At 44.1% G+C, this 21,291-nt stretch overlaps 1 protein-coding gene across 1 annotated transcript in view; it reads left to right on the plus strand.

Moving 5' to 3' along the window:
• The first annotated feature begins 1,341 nt into the window (after positions 1 to 1,341).
• Positions 1,342 to 21,291, plus strand: part of ACO2 (aconitase 2) — a 347,285-nt gene continuing 327,335 nt past the window's right edge. The window contains exons 1-3 of the mRNA XM_069231254.1: positions 1,342 to 1,463; positions 11,476 to 11,618; positions 16,625 to 16,883. Coding sequence (XP_069087355.1) covers positions 1,428 to 1,463; positions 11,476 to 11,618; positions 16,625 to 16,883 — 438 coding nt within the window. The 5' untranslated portion in view covers positions 1,342 to 1,427. The remainder of the gene's footprint in view (positions 1,464 to 11,475; positions 11,619 to 16,624; positions 16,884 to 21,291) is intronic.

Below are 21,291 nucleotides of genomic sequence, written 5' to 3' on the forward strand. Positions count from 1 at the left end.
AAGCATTCACAACAAAGACTTTTCAATTCTATTATGGACACAGAAGCGAGGATTATCATACCTAGCTAGTTTACCAAAAAGGGTGTATCTGTTTTGTTTCCTGTCATGTATGATGGATCAGCATTCACATGCTACATGTTATACCCTCCCTAATCATTAGAAGTATGTTTTTCACAGTGACTGTACACACAGAAGGTAGAATGTGAAGGTTACAGCTCTTTGTCTCTTTTTTCTCAGTAGGACAAGATGACAAATGATCGATTTTTCTACGTCCCTGATGTCTGGGAGTCATTGGAGTGCTTGGTGCACTGAATAGTCGTGGAAGCAAGACCAAGTTGGAAGCCAGGTCCCCGGTTTCTGCTAACTTCAAGTTCAAGTGAAGTAGTTCTTTTCCCCGCGTTGAGTTTTAGACTTTGTTGGGAAGTTCATTGGTTATTGTCTTGTATTGCGCAAAGAAAGAGGAGTTATGTCTGGCAAGGAGTATATATATGTGCCATCTCTAAACTTGACCATGTGACTGTTATTTTTGTTTACTTTAATACTATTGGCTCGTGGAAAAAAGAAAGCATAGAGAATCATAATCCTTGCCTCTGTGTCCTTAATAGAATGGAAAATTCTTTGTTGTGAATGTTAGAAATGTGTTTTATTGTAGCTTCAAGTTCCGAACATTCAGTTGCGTACTCACTCTGTAAAATAAACTTCGTAGAAAAAACGTTTGCAAAGCCCGGAGCAAATTATTTACTCTTGGGTGCACTTTGCCCTTTTAACTGCATACTTATGACGTTTTTTACTCTGGTACTTTATTCAATGGTATTAATTAACTGGCACAAATAAAATTGTAATCTGGAAAAATGTAGTGGTGTGTGCTTTACATAACAAATATTATCAGGGCTCGGCTCGTGCAAGAACCCTTGGTTCGGCTCTTCTTGTTAGTTGGTTGGCTTACCGACCTCTACAACTGACACACAATATTGCACCGACTAAACAACCCTTCAAATAATTTGCTGTTAAGAGTGAGAAGTCTGTCTTTTAATCCACCCTCATTGTAGCCTCTTTTCAGTGTCCATGACGCCTGTCACATGCCTGTCCATGATGCCTTAGCCACTATTTTCACCTTTGTCGCCCTTGTCCTTCTGTTACCTCTATACGTCAATCCCGTGCGCAATGGCTGTTACTCTAGAAGAATAAACAAGACAAAGCATTATCTTTTCTGTTCATTTTAAATGTGTACAAACACGTTTTGAGATAGTTTTCTAAGCCGAAAGCACTACTAGGTCAGATGGGAGGATACCAACAGCCCAGAGTACTCCTCCTCCGCATGGTCATTGGTCACTAGATTTGTAAGCCCCGCCTCCCAACCGAGCCTTTAAGACGCGCCCGCTCGTGACGTCACCTTCAGGCGACCCTCATCTTTGTCAGTGAACAAAATGGTGTCCTACTGTGTGTCAGCCGGCCGGCTCCAGGTGAGGGTAACCTGCCCCGCGTAGTATTCCACAGGGTGGGGGAGTGAAGGGAGCAGGCAGGGTCTGCCAGGGAAGCGGCCTGTGGTGCACCCTCATACCCATGGGCCTCCGGGCCACGTTGGGCAGAGTCTGAACCATTGACTCTTTTGAACTTGACTAGCATGATTCTCCTACAAGCTAGTGCCGTGAGATTTTGTGTGAGTGAATGAGGGTCCGTAATACGGTTTGTCTGTGTATAGGCTGTGGGGTAGCCTTCCGCGCGCTGTTAACCTAACGGTCAAGGTGACGTCAAGGTGAAGTGGGCTAAGAAGCAGCGAACTGGAGAAAGGGACTGAGTCAGCGTAGTTTTTCTTCTGTGTGGTCTATCAAAAAATAACCATGTGTCCAGATGTGCCATTAAATGAGCCCCTGATAAATACGCCATTAAACTGACGCTAATTATAAAGCCATTAGTTTTTGGGGGGCTGGGGTCATGTTTGCTGTACTTGCCAATCTAAGGATTGTCCCCTTTGGTCATCTGGGGGTGATCTGCGATCCGATATCTATCACATGCAACAATTCCAAACGACATCGGCATTCAATGATATTCGCGTTGCTCGGAGCCTCGGTTGGCATAGCAACAAATATACGTGGTTTAATGTTGTGTATATGTATAGTGTACAGTCTGCCATTAGAATGGCGTTGTATCGCCACGTGGGACTACACGATTCTGGATTTCAATAGTAGATAAACGTTTATAGGTAGATGCCTCAGACGCACCACATTTAAGCCTAAGGTGATCCGAAAATCGGTCAGACTGGGAGTTACTAACAGCCCTGCAAAACGTTTGATTGACTAGCAAACATTTTACATCCACACGTTTATTTTCTTATAACGAAGGAGCTAGATTATGTTTTCCAATATTGTTTTTCCTACATCTATTTTTGCAGGCCCCACTGGACAAACTCCTAGAACGCGTTGCTATCTCAGTATATACTACACTGACCTAGGACATTTTTTTTTCATGTTATGTTCCTATACGGTAACGCGGTTGAGGGTCTTAACGTTCATTCGTCATTATGAGGTACCCAATGTTCTCCAGCTCAGTGGATTATTCCTAGGTCTTTTATAGCTATTTTTTTCCTTGGAAGATATCTAGTTAAGTAGGTGTCTGGTGCACTCTCCTTTCCCTCGTACTTAACAAAAAACAAATTAAGAATAACCGGTCGGTCATTTTGAGAATGTTGTTTTAATTTTAAAATGACTACCAGTCGGATACATGGAAAATCTCCAGTTTCATGCTTACGAGGTGTCAAGGTGTATTCTCACTGGTCTAGAAGTATTATAGGTATACCCTTTCAAAACTGTTTTTTAGGTCGAGGTCTATCAGACAGCACAGCTAACATCTGAGCATTCTGACTGGGAGTGCAGTCCTTCCATTGCTGACCATAGTCCTTGTGGTCTGTAACTCTGATTTTCTGGTTTTCCATTTGCTCGCTTTATTTCAGGCAGTCAGGCTTCACTTACTCCCTCCCATTGCCCAAATCTTGTTCACTTATTCTTCCACAAACTTGCTTTCTGTAAATAGGCCTTTAAATCTTGTTCTTAAGTTGTTCTTAAGTTGTCACATTTGCTGTGCATTCAAAGACTGAGGTCAAATGTCAACAGGCTCTTTTTTCAGAGGAAGCTTGGTGTTTACTTTCTTATTCTGACTTCAAAGTGAGAGAATTTGTGACAATTCTGCTGAGTACCCATGTGAGGAAAGGGTGTAGGATTTTTTTTCTAGCACACAAATATGATCTGTGCTGATCATGATGTTTCAGAATTTAACACAAATAGTACAAACTAAGCACACATGTAATTCTGAAGTGTGGGGAAACATTTGAATAGGATCACACATCAATACACTAATGACATTTGCACACATGGTGTACAGTAAAACTGTATTTTAGAGCAAATGTAAAGGCCATTTCAATTGAAATTGTGTTGTCTGTAATGGCAGTGTAATATCACACCACACATTATCCACCTACATCACTTCATGACACACGACTGTTCTACATCATGCCACTTAATTCTGTGGCACTAACTCCACTCTACGTCCCTCCACTTCACAAAACGTACCTTACTCCAATCTACCTCACCCCATTCCAGTCTACCCTAATCCACCGGATTTACCCCACTCCTCCCCAGTCAACCACACTCCTCCCCACGCCACTTAAATCTTCCTCAGTCGACTCCACTACAACTCAATGTCACCCACTCCACTACAATCTACCCACTCCATTCAATCTAGCCCAATCAATCCACCCCACTCCAATATAAACCAGTTAACCCCAATGTTCTGCACTCCACTCATATCTGCCAGTCTGGTCCAATCTACCCCACTCCAGTCTAACAGACTCCACTAAAATCTACTCCTTTCCAATCTACCCCATTCCACCAGATTCACCCTACCTCACTCCAGTCTACCCCAATTTACCCCACTCCAGTCAACCCCACTCTACCCCAGTCAACCACACTCCAGTTTACCCCACTCCACCCCAATGTACTGTAGTCCACTAAAAGCTGCCCTAGCTCCACTCTGATCTTCTCTTATTTATCCACTCCAGTGTACCCCAATCCAACCTACTACACTCTACCCCACTCCAAACTACCCCTATCGGCTCCACTCCAATCTACCAGACTCTGCTAAAATCTACTCCACTTCAGTTTGCACAGTACAAACTCCACTGCAGTCTACTCGACTCCTTTCTACTCTAATCTACCCCACGCCACTCCAATCTACCCCACCCCTCTCTACCCCACCCCAACGTGTTCTGCTCCAATCTACCCCACTTCTCTCAATCCACCCTACTCTAATCTACTCTATTCTAATCCACCCAGTCTACCTCACTCCTCCAAGTTACCCTTCTCTAATCCAGCCAATCTGCCCCTCCACTCTACCCCAGTTCTCTCCAATTTACCTTACTCTAATCCACACAATCTACCCTACTCCACCCCACTTCTCTCAATCTACTTTACTCTAATCCACTCAATCTACCCTACTCCACTCTTCCCCAATCTCTCACTCACTCCTAACTTGACTCCACTCAGTCTGTCCGACTTCACTTAAATCTTCCAAGCTCCAGTCCATCCAATCTGTCTCACTACACTGTACCGCAGTCTGCCACACTCCACTCTGCCATACCACACACCACTCAAATCTGCTCAAATCCAATAAAACCCACTCTACCCAATCCACCTTAAAACCCCAGTATACCCTGTCCCAATCTACCCCCACACCACTTTATCCAGCTCCACTCAATCTACCCCTTTACAAACTACCCCATTCCTATGTATCCCATTCAATGTACCACACTCCACGGTACACTGCTCCAATCTATCGTACTATAATCCACCCTAATCTGGCCCACTCCACTTTAGCCCAATCTGCTCCACTCTTCCTCAGTCTGCCACTCTACCCCTATACACCCCCACCCCACTCTTCTTTAGTCTATGCCACTCCAGTCTACCCCACTCCACTATAATCAAGTGAGTACTTCTCGAGATATTGATTTTTAGCATTCAAAATAGTTAACACAGTGCATTTTTCCGTAGCTGCAGTGTCTCTCTATGGGAGAGAAAACATACAAGGCAAACACGTACTCACACCAACATACAGGACCAGTCTTTTGTACTTAAGGTGAGTACAGGGTAAGTCCTAGGCCACACCACGAGGTCACCTCGTGCAGCACTAGGGCGGTCGTGTACAGTGGTGCCCTGTGTAAGTCAATTGGGATCAGTCCGGTCATAAAGATATTGCAGGGTGGACTGGAACTCAAGTCTGGGTGAACCACCAAGGAGGTTCAAGTCTTGGGATGGTTGGGGATGTAGGGACATCAGTAGTCCTGTTCTCCTTGGACCAGGGTGTCTGGGTGCAGAGGTGTCTTAGACTGTCAGATGTCTGTCATCAGTGGCAGTCGCAGTAGAGCGGGCCTGCAGAAAGAGGCTGTAAGTGTGGACTGGGTGTCCAGTTCGAGCAAACCAACAAGTGGGTTTGGGATCGTGGGGACACCAGTGGTCCTCTTTATCTTGATATGTGTGCAGAGGACCGTCTGGTCTGTCAACAGAGCTTGACACGGTTGAGGGGTGTTTGCTGAAAGAGGCTGCAAACGCCTTCGGGAAATCCTTACAAGCTGGATCTTTGTCCATGGAGGGCTTGGGAATCACGCTGACACAGTTGGCCCACTTAAGCTTGGGCTAGGAGACCTGGTGCAGTGGTGTAGGGAAGCAGCTCCTAGGGAGTTCTTGGTGAGTTGGAAAGCACTGGCAGCTCTCCCGGTTTCTTGGATGCTGTACAGTGGCAGGACATGTCAGTTGTGCCTCAAGGATCGGGCGCTGCAGGCAGGCTTGGCGCCAAGTCAGTCATGCTTCTCGGATCTTGGGTCAGCAGGCTTCTTTTTTGTGTCCAGCGAAGTTCTGATTACCTGGAATCAGGGGGTCCTCTAAATACTCAGTTTAGGGGACGTTGAGGGAGTGAGCGGTAGCAGCCAATAAGCTACTTACCCCTTCAGTCACTACACCCCCTAGATGACTACTTCCTTTGGGGAGAGGGTTTCACCCTGTCTAAAATGCCTAATTCCACCACATAAGATGGTGGAATTCCTAAGGTTTAGTCAGGTTGGTCACACTAGAGGTGTGTCCAGCCTGGCAGTGCAACACACCTCATGAATAGCTAATTTTCCCCCCTGTCCAGGTGCTAAATGGGCCCTGGGTCCGGGTCGGCATCCCCCTTCTGAGGGAAGCCAGATCTGCGTACCAAAAGCTTTGGTCTCCTTTGATGCCTCTTGCCTTGGACTAGAGATTTGCAGGAACCCTTACTGCCAGAGCAGGCTTTGGTCCTGACCTCCTGACAGCAAGGGCTTTCACCTGGGGAGGCGGTCGGGTCAGAAACCTGTCTGTTGGTGGCAGGCTGGCTAGAACTAGTCAGCGCAGTTGGTAGGTTTTCAGGGACGCCTCTAAGGTGCCCTCTGGGTCCATATATTAATAAAGCACTCACTGGAATCAGTGAAGGCTTTATACAATATGTTTGATACCGAACATCCCTAGTGTCCAACACCTACTTAAAATGGCTTCCCTGTTGATTTACAATGTCTAAGAATGGACAGACATAGCAGGGGCTTGCAGATATGTCCACATATGTAATATAATGCACCTTGCCAAAGGGCCTTAACATAACATGCATTTATAAAGTGCATGTTCACCCAGAAGGGTATCTTGGTGCTTAATAACAGATGTTTATTGGCACCCAACTCACTGGTACTCATTTTATCGACCTCAGAAAGATGAAAAGATGAGTGGACGCGCCAGGATATGAACCTGTCACCATGAGGTTGAACTCGGGCCTCTACAGTGGACACAGTAGTCCACTAAACCACCAGACCTGGCCTGTAAGGCATGCTTCAGAGATGACTTATAAATATTACATAGTGTTAACAGGACATGGCATTTGGGCTCTGTGCCCTATCCTCTTTCCACTTTTTGGAGCACCGTGACGTGCAGTCAGCAATGCCAGTCTGCATGAGGTTGGTGCTGGGTCCTTTAGATTGGCACAAGTTATGCTGCAGCTCTTACAAACTCTCTTTAGTACCTATGCCCTAGGTACCAGGGGTACCACTTACTAGGGGCTTACAGAGTTGCTAAAGGCTTAGCTTCTTAGGGATTCAGTAACCAGGGTTCTTGTTTTTGGGGAAGGAACACTTGCACTGGGGACCTGGTTAGCAGGAACCTAATATACTTCATCAAAACCCAGCAAAAGGTTGAGCGGGCAGGGGAGCTTCTGTAACCAAGACCCAGCTTCCTACAATTACTCCATCTTTGTAGGACTACAGTGTCAATACAGTGTTTCCAGTGTTAGACAAAGCAGCATGTAGCACTGACCCTTCTTGAAAAATAAAGGATTCACATCGAAGTTAAAGCAATAGTTGCCAGTTGATGTGCTTCTGCTGTCTGTTCTTACATGGGGTTTTGATAGTTTTGGAGTATCCCAGACCATATCCTCCTGCTGTCTAACTCTCTAGAAAAGGATTGAGAGGCTCAAAGGTAGTATTAAAAGTACACACCTCCAGCAACATTGAAGTCTGGGTGCGCATTTGTAATAAGTCAAGTGTGTGTAGGTATGATGTCTCTTTACAAGCATTACTTTTGTTAAGACATCATAAATAGACTGAAAAGCTGACCTAAATACAAGCTCACCTAAAGGACACCTTTATTGGTGGGGCTAGGTTAAATACGTGGTTTGAGAACCTCTCTAAAACTTTTGCTAGTGTTGCAAACGTTTCTTGGAAATAAACATTTTTTTTTAGTTAATAAACTGTCATCACCTAGGGTCATTAATTTTAGATTTGCGGCCAGCATGTTCCATGGTATGAAAGTGAGTCATGGGGTGGGATGTTCTTTCGTGCAGTGATTGTGATAGATATCTTATATTTTACATATCTTATATTTTCAGTCAAGTTTTTTTTTATTTTTTTTTTAACTAGTGCAGTTTTCTTACAGTGCCACTTCTCTGTTTTAATCTGAAGCTGGGTTTCATTGTGTTGTGCCTTGATAGCTGCCTACCAGGGAGGTTAAACTATTCCACCTGGCTAGCTTGGCCTCAGCCATTTTGACATACAGAAACAACAAACTAAGGAGACTTTTGAACATTCATTGATTTTTATTTTATCCTTTTCAATTTCTAGTATATTGCCATTACCTAGGGTTCCACAATTGTCTAAACCAATTTTAGTATGTGATTATAAATTGCTAGAAATTTGTAAATTCCTCCAGAGCATCCTTCTATATAACTTATGGTCTGGACACACCACACACCTCCCACCCACACGCACCACTCTCTCCCTTCTTTCTCTTTCTCTCCCTTCTTTCTCTTTCTCTCCCTTCTTTCTCTTTCTCTCCCTTCTTTCTCTTTCTCTCCCTTCTTTCTCTTTCTCTCCCTTCTTTCTCTTTCTCTCCCTTCTTTCTCTCTTGCTCTCCTCTTTCTCTTTCTCTCCTCTCTTTCTCTCCCTTCTTTCTCTTTCTCTCCATTCTCCCTCCTTCCTCTCCTCTCTCTCCCCCTCTCTCATTTACTACAGGTTCTCACAAGGTGTCCGGATTAAGTGTTCCTTTCAGAAATCTTTTATGAAAGGAGCTAATAATTTCTCCCTGGAATGTGGGTTCACTTTCAAGATGTTTGAGAACCCATTGGTTCTGGTGGCTCCTCAGTCATCTTGGATATCAATAGTGGGTCTGTGCCAGACTATACCCCTCATAATAAATCACTTCTTTACTGCATATGAACATAGATTGTTAGGGTATGTAGTTTATGTAGTTTCATCTCTTTGCTGAAATATATTTTTGATTTTTAGTATTCTTACGGTATCTAGCCTTTTGACAGTTGCCAGTTTTTAGTCCTCCTTTCAGAGTATTTCAAACATTTAAGCCCAGTGAACTGTTTCCCCCCCATAGCTGTCTGTTGTTTTGCAATTACTACTTGTCCAATTTGTGTATACATTTTTTTAGTCTTACCATACTAACTTCAGTTGTAAACCAGACTTATTGGTTTCAGCTGTGGCTTTTTCAATATAATAACTTGTTACACATGTCCATATAATGCTTAATATCCCTTAATGCAACACAATCCTCCTAGCCTTTTTATTTTGATTGCAAGTAGGTGTCATTGTTTTCTTCCTAACGTTACCTGCAGCCTTTATCAGGGTGAATTTATTGTTTAAAAAATAAAAAGCAATCTACCTGTGGTTGGTTGCATCTTCGTGAACAAAGTGAACTATTCAAGTTGAGCTGTTTCCGATAAGCTGTAATTTTTTTTGGAGCTTCTCATATTATTATTTAAAGATTGGAACAAATGTACGATTAATAAAATTGGTTGAGTATCATATAATGTGACTATAGTAAACCCATCCCACTTGGTGAGTAATCCACAGAGGGAGGAGGTGATCTAAAGTCTCTGCACTTCTGTTGTGCTGATAGAGAGGTTCCTTCACGGGTCCAACCTTCAGCCACCACTCAGTTCACTACATTCTTACATCTTTAATCAGTGTCATTGAGTGTAGCTGGACGGTTCTTGTTGCAGTGATTTCCCTTATCACAGACATCTCATACACAGCTGCCCACACATAATATCCACAGGCATAGTGTGGGCTAAATCCAATCCAGTGAGGTGGCTTCTCCTTACCACATTTTGAGTTATACTATATCCAGAGATTAATATTGTCGGCCAGCATGACCGGGTGAGCTTACACTATGTCTTGTTCACTTCTCACCCTTGCCAGTCTCTGTAAGGATCCTACAATTATGCTTGAAGGTATGATTCTGAGTTTTGCCATAGAATTATTGTATGCTGCAGTGAGTGAGCTGAGACTACATACATTTATTTGTCTGTTCATGTTTGGGAGAGATCAGAGATCCATGTTTTAAGGGTGCTTATATGCGCACACCTTAAGTACATAAATGGTTAGGATAAGGAGTACATAGATATCTGTTGGGGTTTCAGTTCCATGCTGGATGTTGTGGTGCTGCTCCCCATCCCCTGAATGTATAATATTAGAGTAGCATGTGTGTGCTTATGACTAGGGTGGCAGCTTGTGTTGAAGGGTTTTAGTGGAGCAATATATACCTTAAAATTAGACCTAAGTTTTAAGCACCATGCAAAATTGCAACTTAAATATCATTCTTGTTAAGTGTAGCCTACCACATCCTTCTGTTTCTGTACTGTAGTCTTCGGGGCATGTTAGCTCAAATGGTGGGTAGTCTTCCCTAGACTATCAAACATCTTCCAATTGACAGTGTCCTTGGGCGGAGAATAACAAAATAGCTCTTTTTAGCCCTATTTCCTGTTCACCTTGGATGTAATTTGTTGCATGTATTTCTCCAGTCTTCTTAGATGTGTACATAGTATCAGTGGCACTCCCCTTATTTTCTTCCCAATGCACTGGAATGTAGGAATGCTTTCAGCTAATATCTTTGAGAGTTTTATGATTGGTTTACACAATTAGGGTTTTTTGTGCTTGTGTTGGACACATAGGCCCAGGTTTTTTTTTTTTTTAAAGAATCATAGCCTCCTTTTGATGTCATCTGTTTTTTCAGCACTGGATCTTTCATAGATGCCATATTTTTTTAATCCTCTTGTTCATATATGTACATTTGCAGTGGTGCTTTTGATGGTCAGTGTTGGAAAGTATCTAAGGCATATCTCCTTGTTGGTGCATTCCTGTTCTGAATGACTTATGTGGTGGTTGCTTCCTCAATTACAATTTGAAGTGTGACCTATGATGAAGACATTCTACCGGCCTTCAGCCCAGATTGTCCTTTGCTGTACAATTTCTTTTTATCCCACTAGTACCCTAGAGCCCAGTTTCACCCCAGTGTCTTGTGGGATGTTCATGCCCTACTTCTGGCAGCCTTAGCAGCACACATCAAACATATTACAAAAACATTCTCATAGAAGAGATTTGTATGTGAATTTGTAAACAATAATGAATCTTGGTGAAATGGTTTAGTAAGCAAATAGTTTTTTTGAGTGGCAAAGAATTCTGGGAATTTTTCTAAATTTTGATGGGTACCTGATCACATTTCACCCAAACATGTTTGTCATGCTTCCATATATAAAAGAGCAAGAGATGCAAGTCTTGCTTAAAATAAAACTTAAGGCAGAAGTGTGAAAGCTATCTATAGAGAAAACAACACTGGAAAAGCAGTTAAAGGCAGATCAAAAGTGAGAGACCATTGTAGGAAGGGGGGCAATTGAGGTAACCTCACAGTAAGAAAAACAAGTTACACTTTTATTCCTTCTCAAAACTCCGTCCCTTGCATGGTTACCACTGCGGTTTTAGATATGATGGTTTTATTGTTCAAAATTTTAGGGCTTCATTCGATAAAACTGTAATTGTGTTGCTGCTCTCTTATTCTTGCTTTGTTGATGTAATGAAGCCAAGCCTTTTAGTTTTGCTTTATAGGTCTAATGAAAGCTCTGACATTTCCTCTCCAACTCTAGCAAGTCTTAAACCATGGGGTTCGGCGGTACCATGTCTCTGCGGCACTCTGCCAGAAGCGCAAGGTGGCAGTGAGTCACTTTGAGCCCAATGATTACGTCTGCTATGAGACACTGCAGAAGAAGATCGACATTGTGCGAAAGCGGTGAGTGATTTGTCTGATCCCTGAACACTGCAGGCCCCTAACCATTTCCTAGCATAATATCACTTTGGATTGCTGTAAAACATTGTACTGTAACAATTGAAAGAATCACTCTTGAACTTGGAGTGTGGCTTGACCAAGAATAAAAGGTGTTAAATACATTTTGTACAAACTACCATTTAGGTACAGAGCTCATAGTATTGTTCTCCCCCAAGAGAGCACATGTTGTTAGCACAACAGGCTTCTTGAATAATGGGGCTATCTGTATTATTGCTGAACACATAGGCTACTAACGTTGTGATAAGGCAAATGTCTTCATACTGTGGGCCGTGGCTTCTTTGGGGGGGGGGGGGGGGTGGGGAGAGAGGGAGGAGAGGGTGTAGATGTATTCAGGGGGAGGGTGAGGGGTGGTGTCAGGGGCGCAGATGTCTCTGCAAACATTTGTAAATGCAGATGGCTTGGACACACAACCTTGTTTATTTGGTGTGTTTCCGGGTGTGTTTATTCACATGCAGTCCTTGAAATGTATAGATGGTGTGGATTCTTTATTCATAAATGCCATGGGACGGGGTCAATGTGTGTGGTAGAGTCTAAGATGTGGCTAAAAAGAAAAAAATATTCTGTTAAGTATTTTGTTGTTTTTTCATCTTCAAATAACTGCATATAAAATAAGGCTTGCACAGCTAAAATGAAAAATAAATGCAAGGAAAAGTCGGAGGTGTCCCAAAAAAGGATGCAACCACTGGTGCGTCAGGTATTGGGGCAGGGGTGTGAATGGTCACTGCTCCCCAGTTATGGGTGTCTTACTACAAAAAAGCTTAGTATGGGTCCATTTCCTTGTTAGGATTGTAGTCCTGCTTAATAGTTTTTGGTTTTGTAATACAAACTGGCATAATGTCTTCTTTGGGCCTCAGACATAGGCGTGATGGGCCCAGTTTAGTGGGCACAGCAGACAGCTTGCCTTGCAGGACTATAGGTATCATTGCTGCAAGTCCAGTACCTCCAGGGTTGAGCAGTATTAGGGACCATGTAAACCACAGTCCTTGCTTTCAACATGGTTCATTGCACACTTGCTGTGCTAGTGTTGCTTTGGACCTCCCAGCAATTTCCTGAAAGTGTAAAATTGATGCAAAGGAGACACCTTATTCAGAGAGGTGGGTTTGGTAAGGTGGTAGCCCATGTACAAAGGGCATAGACAGTCTTCTTAGCAAGGCAGTAGCTATTGCTGGAGAAACCGGTGCAGCAGCACTAGGCATGAGGAGTCTGAGGGAGCCACTGCATTGCTATTAGGATGCTAAATTAAAAAAAAGGCCATTAGGGTTGATGGAAGCCTAGGTGCAAAAAGGAGCTAATGTTTGTTTTCTGAAAGGGACAGAGAACCTGTTTTAGGATTGGATTGATGTTCAGGCCTGATGTGGAAGGGGCGGAAGAGGCAGGGAAGATAGCCTGCTACTCAGGGTGGCATTCAATCATTCATTAGTTCAGGGGTGTGGAATTATTAAAATCTACTTGGCCAAGGGACAAAATGCTAATGAGATCTACATGTCCTGGAAAATCCACTTGTCCCACCTACTTCCTGCTACAGTCTCTGCGGGTGCATTGGTGGTGCTCTGGGGTGGCAGCCATTTGCTCCATTACTCGGTGATTGTAGGTTGGGGGCGCAGTCAAAGGACAGTGTTTACCCTCCACAGTTTCCATGTGTGGAGACTGAGAGCACTTATTCCAGTGTTTGGAGGAGTGGGCCACAATGTTCCGCTACCTGGCGTGGTGATATGATCCCGTTGCAGGGGAGGGGTGCGCAGTTCAGTGCTCACTTGCAGATCAGAGGCCTACAAAGGTTCTATACTGACAGAAAGCCCTGAGCTCCCACAGCTTCAATATTTACTGATTTAAGCCCTCATTACGAGTGTGGCGGTCTTAATGCCGCAGACCTGAGTGTAAAGACTGCCGCATTGAGTCTGGCGGTTTGGCCAAAGCCATACCTCCACAACGCTGCCAGTACCTTCAGGGTGGTTGGACTGTTGGGCCGGAGGTAAGACCGCCAGCGGTATTACTAATCTGCAAACCACCAGGCTTTCTGTGGAAGTCACTCTGCCACAAAAACCCAGGCGGTATCGCACCCGGCAACAGGAATCCCCCATTCCTGTCTGCAGCACACACACCCCCACATGTCCACAGACTTACAGACCCCCCCCCCCCCCCACTCATCCACACAATTAGACACCCCAATTCGCTCACAAACACACCCCACCCCCTTCAGACGGTCAACCTACCTGTCTTGGCGAGGTGATTGTCCGGGAAGGAATGGGACTCTTTTCTCTTATATACATTGTAAGGCATGAAGCTGAAACAATTAAACAAATTAAACAAGGTCCCAGGGCCTGACTGCTTCACTGGAGTTTATTTATTAAACTTTTTGTGAGCATTGTTTGCACCTGTTGTAGGCAAACTCTACAATGACCTGGGCACCACAGGAAAGAACTGCTACTGTAAGTAGCTGCTATAGTACTCATACCAAAGACTGAGAAAGATTGGGAGAATTGAGCTTCTTATGGGCTAATCTTGCTAGTAAATATTGAAGCTAAATTGTTTACTAGCGTCCTGGCTACTAGTCTATTTGTGAGTGGGGTTGGTGCCGAGCCTCATACACACATCAGTTGGGTTTATCCTGAACAACTGTGCAGTGACAAAACCACACAACCACTACACCATGTAGGAAATGCACAAAGGAGACACAAGAACTTGCTCTTTCTCTGCATAGACTACAAAATGTTAGATTGCGTTGATTGGCTGTGGCTGCATAGTCTTGCATATATTTTGGAGACGGCTTTCCTAATTGGGCTCTGTCAGATCACTTAATAGGAACCATATCAACATAGCAAGTTTCCTGGCTAGCCAAAAACACATGAGCCTTGTGACTATTCTCATCCCCTGAAAAGGGGCTTACAATTCCTTTCACCTTTTATATCGATATATTTTATCCCAGATTTTCTACCATCTTTAGATAAACATACATTTACAAAATGGAGAGTCAACAGATGTGTTATGATGGGGGTTCATGTTCGCAAATGGGGCCATTCAGCGTTTCGAAGATACCAGTACGAATTATCAGACTGAGCGGCTTGCTTATCGTCTAGCAGAGAATTATTCTAGTGTTGGGATTGTGATGAAGATTCCTATGATGTGTAACAAGCATATATGCTGGCAGGGCTAAATCAGGCAGTGGACTTTTTTTTTTTTTTTTAAATAAATCTCCAAATGGCTTTATTTTAGCTGTCTCTTGCCTAAAAGCTCCTCTGCTGCAATGAAAGTCAACAAGAAAAAACATTTCCCTGAGTTCTTCCCCATAGTCTCTTCCTTACCTGGTTGAAAACGGTGTTGTGAAGAAGCAACCTTTTCTAGCTAATCTGGAAAATGCTGAGAGCAATACTTATGCAGCCTCTAGAACAGGGGTCTCCAACCTTTTCTGTAGTGAGATCTACTTCTGATCAGTGACATTCATAGTGAGCTACTGAAGGCTAGACAACTCGAGCATACTTACCAGACACCCCCACAACCAACTTCATTGACTTTAAGCCTAATGGCCATAGAGCCAGATTCTGTGGTTTGAACAAAATACTTCCACTAGAGGCACTATGACATGGTTGCCATGTGTCATTGAGTGTGTGGCCTTTGGGGGATGTATAAACTTGTATGAGAGCTTGTTTTATGCAACTCTGTAGCACGGGACATACCTTTCACCGTATGTGGCATTGTTACATATGTACCACAAACATACAACCATTTTTGGAAGAAATCTGAAGTGCAGAAAAATATTCTGCAAAATTTAAATAAGGAACATTTTTCTGCACTTCAAATATCTCCCATTTAAAAAAAAAAAAGCTATTTTTCAGTTATACATATGGGACAGTGGCTACTGAGAGGTCTGTTGGTAAATGTGACACTTTGAAATGGCAGAAAATTAAAATGGAGCGTTCACTTAATCATTAAAGTAACTTTGAATTTTAATGTCTCCCATTTAACAGCATTCACAGTCATTTTATTGTCACCCTCCAAAATTGAATTGACAAGGACTGAAGGTGTCTGGGAGCTACTGGTAGCTCACGATCGACTGGTTGGAGGCACCTGCTCTAAAACATGAGTTTAAGAAATATTTGAAACCTTTTAAATGTGGCAATGTCTGTAACCTCAGGAAAAAAATACTCTCTTACATATTCTGTTGAATCTCTGGATCTTCAAGCTTTCTCTATTGCAGAACATGGAAACTCTGGAATGCTCACATATGGTATCTCTCTGGAACCTGAAGGATATTTGTCTAAAGTGTCCATAAAATCATCAGAATATGGGAGTATCAAATTTAAGTGTAGATGAATAATCTCTTATGTAGTGTCTCTGAAACCCCACAGACACCTGAAATATCTCTGGAATTACAGGAGTGCTATTTTAGAGAATAGCTGTGGAACTGGTGGAGTATATGTCTGGGAATACTTCTTGAATCTCATAGTGTCTCAAATTTTTTTTTTGGAGTCTCTTGGAATCTCCACAGTGCTCAGAGAATCTTTGTGGAATATTTGCCTATTAACTATATTTCCAGAGCCACAGTAATTCTGTTAGTCGTGATCATAAATGTCCTTTGCACAGTAATTCCTGTAAAAGCCCCAGCGTAATCTGTGAAGACCAAGTGATGATTGCTTATGAAATGTGGATACCCTGACTACCTGTCAGAGGTTAAATGTGTGCTGTTGGGTGATGGGCAGAGCTGACACACTGTGGTGTGAGTAGATCGTGTTGGTACACTTAAGTGACTTCAGGTACATATCTTAATCCTTTTCTGCTTGCTTTGATTTGATCAATTTCTCAGTGCCTTCTACACAAAAACTGTTTTACAACACACTTGAGGAAAAAAAATGGCGGTTCAGTGCGAAGCAAATATTTGAAGAATTGGAGTGGCAAGTTTGGGTTTGGCAGTATAGCTGGGGTAAATCCTTTCTCTCATTCCCATCTTCTAGGCTGGATCGTCCACTGACCTTGTCCGAGAAGATAGTGTATGGCCATCTGGATGACCCGGTGAAGCAGGACATAGAGCGAGGACGTACATACCTGCGGCTGCGGCCGGACCGCGTGGCAATGCAGGATGCCACAGCTCAGATGGCTATGCTCCAGTTTATCAGCAGTGGCCTACCCCGGGTGGCTGTGCCCTCCACCATTCACTGTGATCACCTGATTGAAGCACAGCTTGGTGGGGAGAAAGATCTGCGCAGGGCAAAGGTGAGATACATTAAAACCAATTCCATCCCCCTGTTGGGCTCGAAGCTTTTCTGAAAGAATTGGGAGATTGTGGTGGGTCCAGGGTAGGAGAAGGTTTGGTAAGCCGGTAGGTGGTGAAGGTAGAATTTATTTATTTTTTTAACTTAAAAATTGTTTAGTAACAGATCATGAGCATGCATGTAGGTAAAAACTGCTGGCAGACAGGTTTAACTTTTCCGTGTGGCAACTGTCATGGTTGTGTTCGATTGAAGGAGTCACCACTATTATAAGGGAATAGTGTGGGAAGCAGAAGTGACTCCCAGTGGCCACTCATACATTGCTAAAGGAGTGGACGGCTGAACCAAGGAATGGGCCCCAAGAAAAAGGTGTACCACCCAATAACTAAGCCTAGATCATGGCTGCCTGTTTTTAATTTTTTTTTTTTATTAATGAAGACATTTTCAGGTATTAAAACACTCGAGCTGAACTGAGTAGAAAGCTGGACAGAAATTTCTAACTTAAACAACCTCACCCCACCCACTGCCAAAACTACACTCGTGATTGACTGCCACCTGTCTCCTCCAGATCTGCTCACATCAGGAACCCCACCTACACCTGGGGACCCTTGCTGACTCTTAAGAACCTAATTTCAATTCCCAAAACAATAAACAATGTCAGCAAAAACACTGACCCGAACAATATCAGGGGCATCCCTTGAGGGTCCTTGATACCTTCCGGGGAGATGTGCCTGGGCTGATCTTGGCCCCCTGGGCAGACACCATCTCCCAATACCCCTGGACACCAAGACACCAAGGGAGAGTGTACAAAGGGCTAGAAACATCTGTTTAAGCGTCTCTACCAGCTCTGTTACTACTCCAGAGACCACACTTATGGAGAAAAAAAAAAGGGCCTCAGGATACTTGTTCTAATTTGGAGCAGGATGCCAAACCGGTCTACCTGTCTTGCGTCCAACCACAAAGTCCATCCTCGCCGCAGGCTGAACTAGTTGCTCAGCCAGTCTACCTTCTTCTAGTTACCACAAATGTGTTGTGCTGCAGTTGCAACCAGGGAGCCAAAAAAATGAGTGCCCGTCTGAGTTAATGGGCATAGTCCTCATTAAAGAACTGTTCCCCTCGCCCAAACACCAATGTGGGTATGGCCTTCATACCCTGTGCTCAGATGTTTCTCCATTCACCATCTAAGGTACTTGGCTGAATTAAGCTCTTTAACTATACCATGTCTCCAGATCCTTCTTGGGATGTGTGATCTTTCTGTTACTGCTTTAGGAAAAATATTTTGCTGGCTCCATGATCCCTAATGCACAAGGATGAGGAGGTAAAACACACTTTAAGAAGCAATAAACACAAAGGACATTGCACCCTGAAATGTAATGTGCCAATTAGAGCAAGTTAGGCCAAGGGTTGCGCTTGTAACAATCAGAGTTCCATCTTACAATTATTTTTTCTAGTCCTGGCTACAAAACACCAACTCAGGACGGAGTTTGCTGCCCTACTTCTAAACGAATGAGGGCTGAAATGAAGTATAATACCAGCTGCCCACATAACTAGCTCCACCACTTTGCTAAATTGATACTAAGACAATGGCATGCCATTGTCATAGATAGCACCTTAGCCTGGCAGACCAGGTGCAATCTAATAGCTGCACAGTGCCGTCAACGGGCAAAAGTAGGGAACCAATCCTCCGCCAACCCCACCCCCCTGCCTCCCTCCCCCCCAGTCAGTTACAGGAAAATGGAGGTATAGTGAGAGGGTGTCATGCAACAAATGTTTCCCTGCCACAACCCAATTTGAAGATCAATTTTGGACTGTGCCACCAGTTCCGCCACACTGAACACTCAATAAAAGCACCTACAAAAGGATGCTTTGAATAAAGCCCCCTCATAGGCTGATTATACAGATATGTGGCAAAGTACCTGCAATCTGTTAGTTTGCCCACATCTGTCAGCTGTATTGAATCTTCCTGACTGCCCTTTAAGTTTCTCACATGCACTTAATGTCTCAACGAACGTGGTAGGAATATTAGAAATGGTGAGCCCCTCCCATGATAGAGAAGATGACGGTAACATGCCTCCAGGCAAAGTCTGAAGACCTTCCTTTCTTTTTCAGGTGTCTAAGGAAAGCAGCCCACCTAGGTGTCCCTCTTAGGCAGGTCAGAAAGCGACTTAAACTAAAGAAGCTTATGAGGTGGCCTTTTCAGGCTCGGCTAATTGTTAAAAGGTTTGGTAGGACGGTACTCCAAGGTTAGAGAACAGCTGGAAAAGACTGGCTTCTTCCCCTGCCCCTGGATGATTGAATATGATGTGTCTTGAAACACGAAAATGCATCAGCATTTTTCATATCTCCAGGGCCACATTTAGCCCTGGTCATCAGATAAGAACAGTCTTTAAATAACTGGAGTGCCATTGTGCCCTTGCCACACTCAAACTTGATAGGTTTAATAACAGGCATGCTATCTGACCAAAGCACCACTTGATTGATCATGGAAGTGAGCTGTCCAGGCATACAGGGCAACCAGGATGGGGGAACTCTTCAGTGACCATCCTGTTCTTAATCAGACCAGATACAACCTTCTCAGGCTAGATCTGTGCACACCACTCAGAATGCAAAATTTCCACAAAGTCGATTCTGCTTGCCACGTCTGTATAGACTCATTTCAACTTTCCAAACAGGAGCTGGAAACACAATGGAACCATTAAAGTGATCAAAGAATGATGCCCAGATTGCCAAGACTTGCCTGATAATCTAGTTCCATAGTGCTTCTCTCTCAAACCTGACACAACCTGTCCTATTGATTCCATCGGAATGATCTGTAGAGTGAAGATAAACTGGTCAATCTGAACCTGAGCCTGCTGAAGTGTGACCTTGTGAGCATTCAAACAAGACCGGATCAACTCTTTGAAAGCTTCTTTCTCGAGCTGGATTTACAGATGCCCCAAACCATATTGATTTCAATACTCAGACTAAAAAGTAGGACAGCGTTAGTGTAGGAAGTTGGCTCTGTATGCACTATTTCAAAGTAAGGAATAGTATGCACAGAGTCCAAGGGTTCCCCTTAGAGGTAAGATAGTGGCAAAAAGAGAATACTAATGCTCTATTTTGTGGTAGTGTGGTCGAGCAGTAGGCTTATCAAAGGAGTAGTGTTAAGCATTTGTTGTACATACACACAGGCAATAAATGAGGAACACACACTGAGACAATTCCAGCCAATAGGTTTTTGTTATAGAAAAATATATTTTCTTAGTTTATTTTAAGAACCACAGGTTCAAATTCTACATGTAATATCTCATTTGAAAGGTATTGCAGGTAAGTACTTTAGGAACTTTGAATAATTTCAATAGCATATATTTTTTACATAAAACACATTTAGCTGTTTTAAAAGTGGACACAGTGCAATTTTCACAGTTCCTGAGGGAGGTAAAGTATTGTTAGGTTTTGCAGGTAAGTACACCACCTACGGGGTTAAGATTGGGGTCCAAGGTAGCCCACCGTTGGGGGTTCAGAGCAACCCCAAAGTCACCACACCAGCAGCTCCGGGCCGGTCAGGTGCAGAGTTCAAAGTGGTGCCCAAAACACATAGGCTTCAATGGAGAGAAGGGGTGTGTCCCGGTTCCGGTCTGCCAGCAGGTAAGTACCCGCGTCTTCGGAGGGCAGACCAGGGGGGTTTTGTAGGGCACCGGGGGGGACACAAGTCCACACAAAAAGTACACCCTCAGCAGCGCGGGGGTGGCCGGGTGCAGTGTGCAAACAAGCGTCGGGTTTCCAATGGGAGACCAAGGGGTCTCTTCAGCGATGCAGGCAAGGGGGGGGGGGGGCTCCTTGGGGTAGCCACCACCTGGGCAAGGGAGAGGGCCTCCTGGGGGTCACTCCTGCACTGGAGTTCCGATCCTTCAGGTGCTGGGGGCTGCGGGTGCAGGGTTTTTCCAGCCGTCGGGATTTTAGTCAGGCAGTCGCGGTCAGGGGGAGCCTCGGAATTCCCTCTGCAGGCGTCGCTGTGGGGGCTCAGGGGGGACAACTTTGGTTACTCACGGTCTCGGAGTCGCCGGAGGGTCCTCCCTGAGGTGTTGGTTCTCCACCAGTCGAGTCGGGGTCGCTGGGTGCAGTGTTGCAAGTCTCACGCTTCTTGCGGGGATTGCAGGGGTCTTTAAATCTGCTCCTCTGAAACAAAGTTGCAGTCTTTTTGGAACAGGGCCGCTGTCCTCAGGAGTTTCTTGTTCCTCTTGAAGCAGGGCAGTCCTCTGAGGATTCAGAGGTCGCTGGTCCTGGGGAAAGCGTCGCTGGAGCAGGTTTCTTTAGAAGGCAGGAGACAGGCCGGTAGGACTGGGGCCAAAGCAGTTGGTGTCTTCTTTCTTCTTCTGCAGGGGTTTTTCAGCTCAGCAGTCCTCTTCTGTAAGTTGCAGGAATCTAAATTC

Source organism: Pleurodeles waltl, chromosome 4_2 (genome assembly GCF_031143425.1).
Source record: "Pleurodeles waltl isolate 20211129_DDA chromosome 4_2, aPleWal1.hap1.20221129, whole genome shotgun sequence".
NCBI classification, from domain to species: domain Eukaryota; kingdom Metazoa; phylum Chordata; class Amphibia; order Caudata; family Salamandridae; genus Pleurodeles; species Pleurodeles waltl.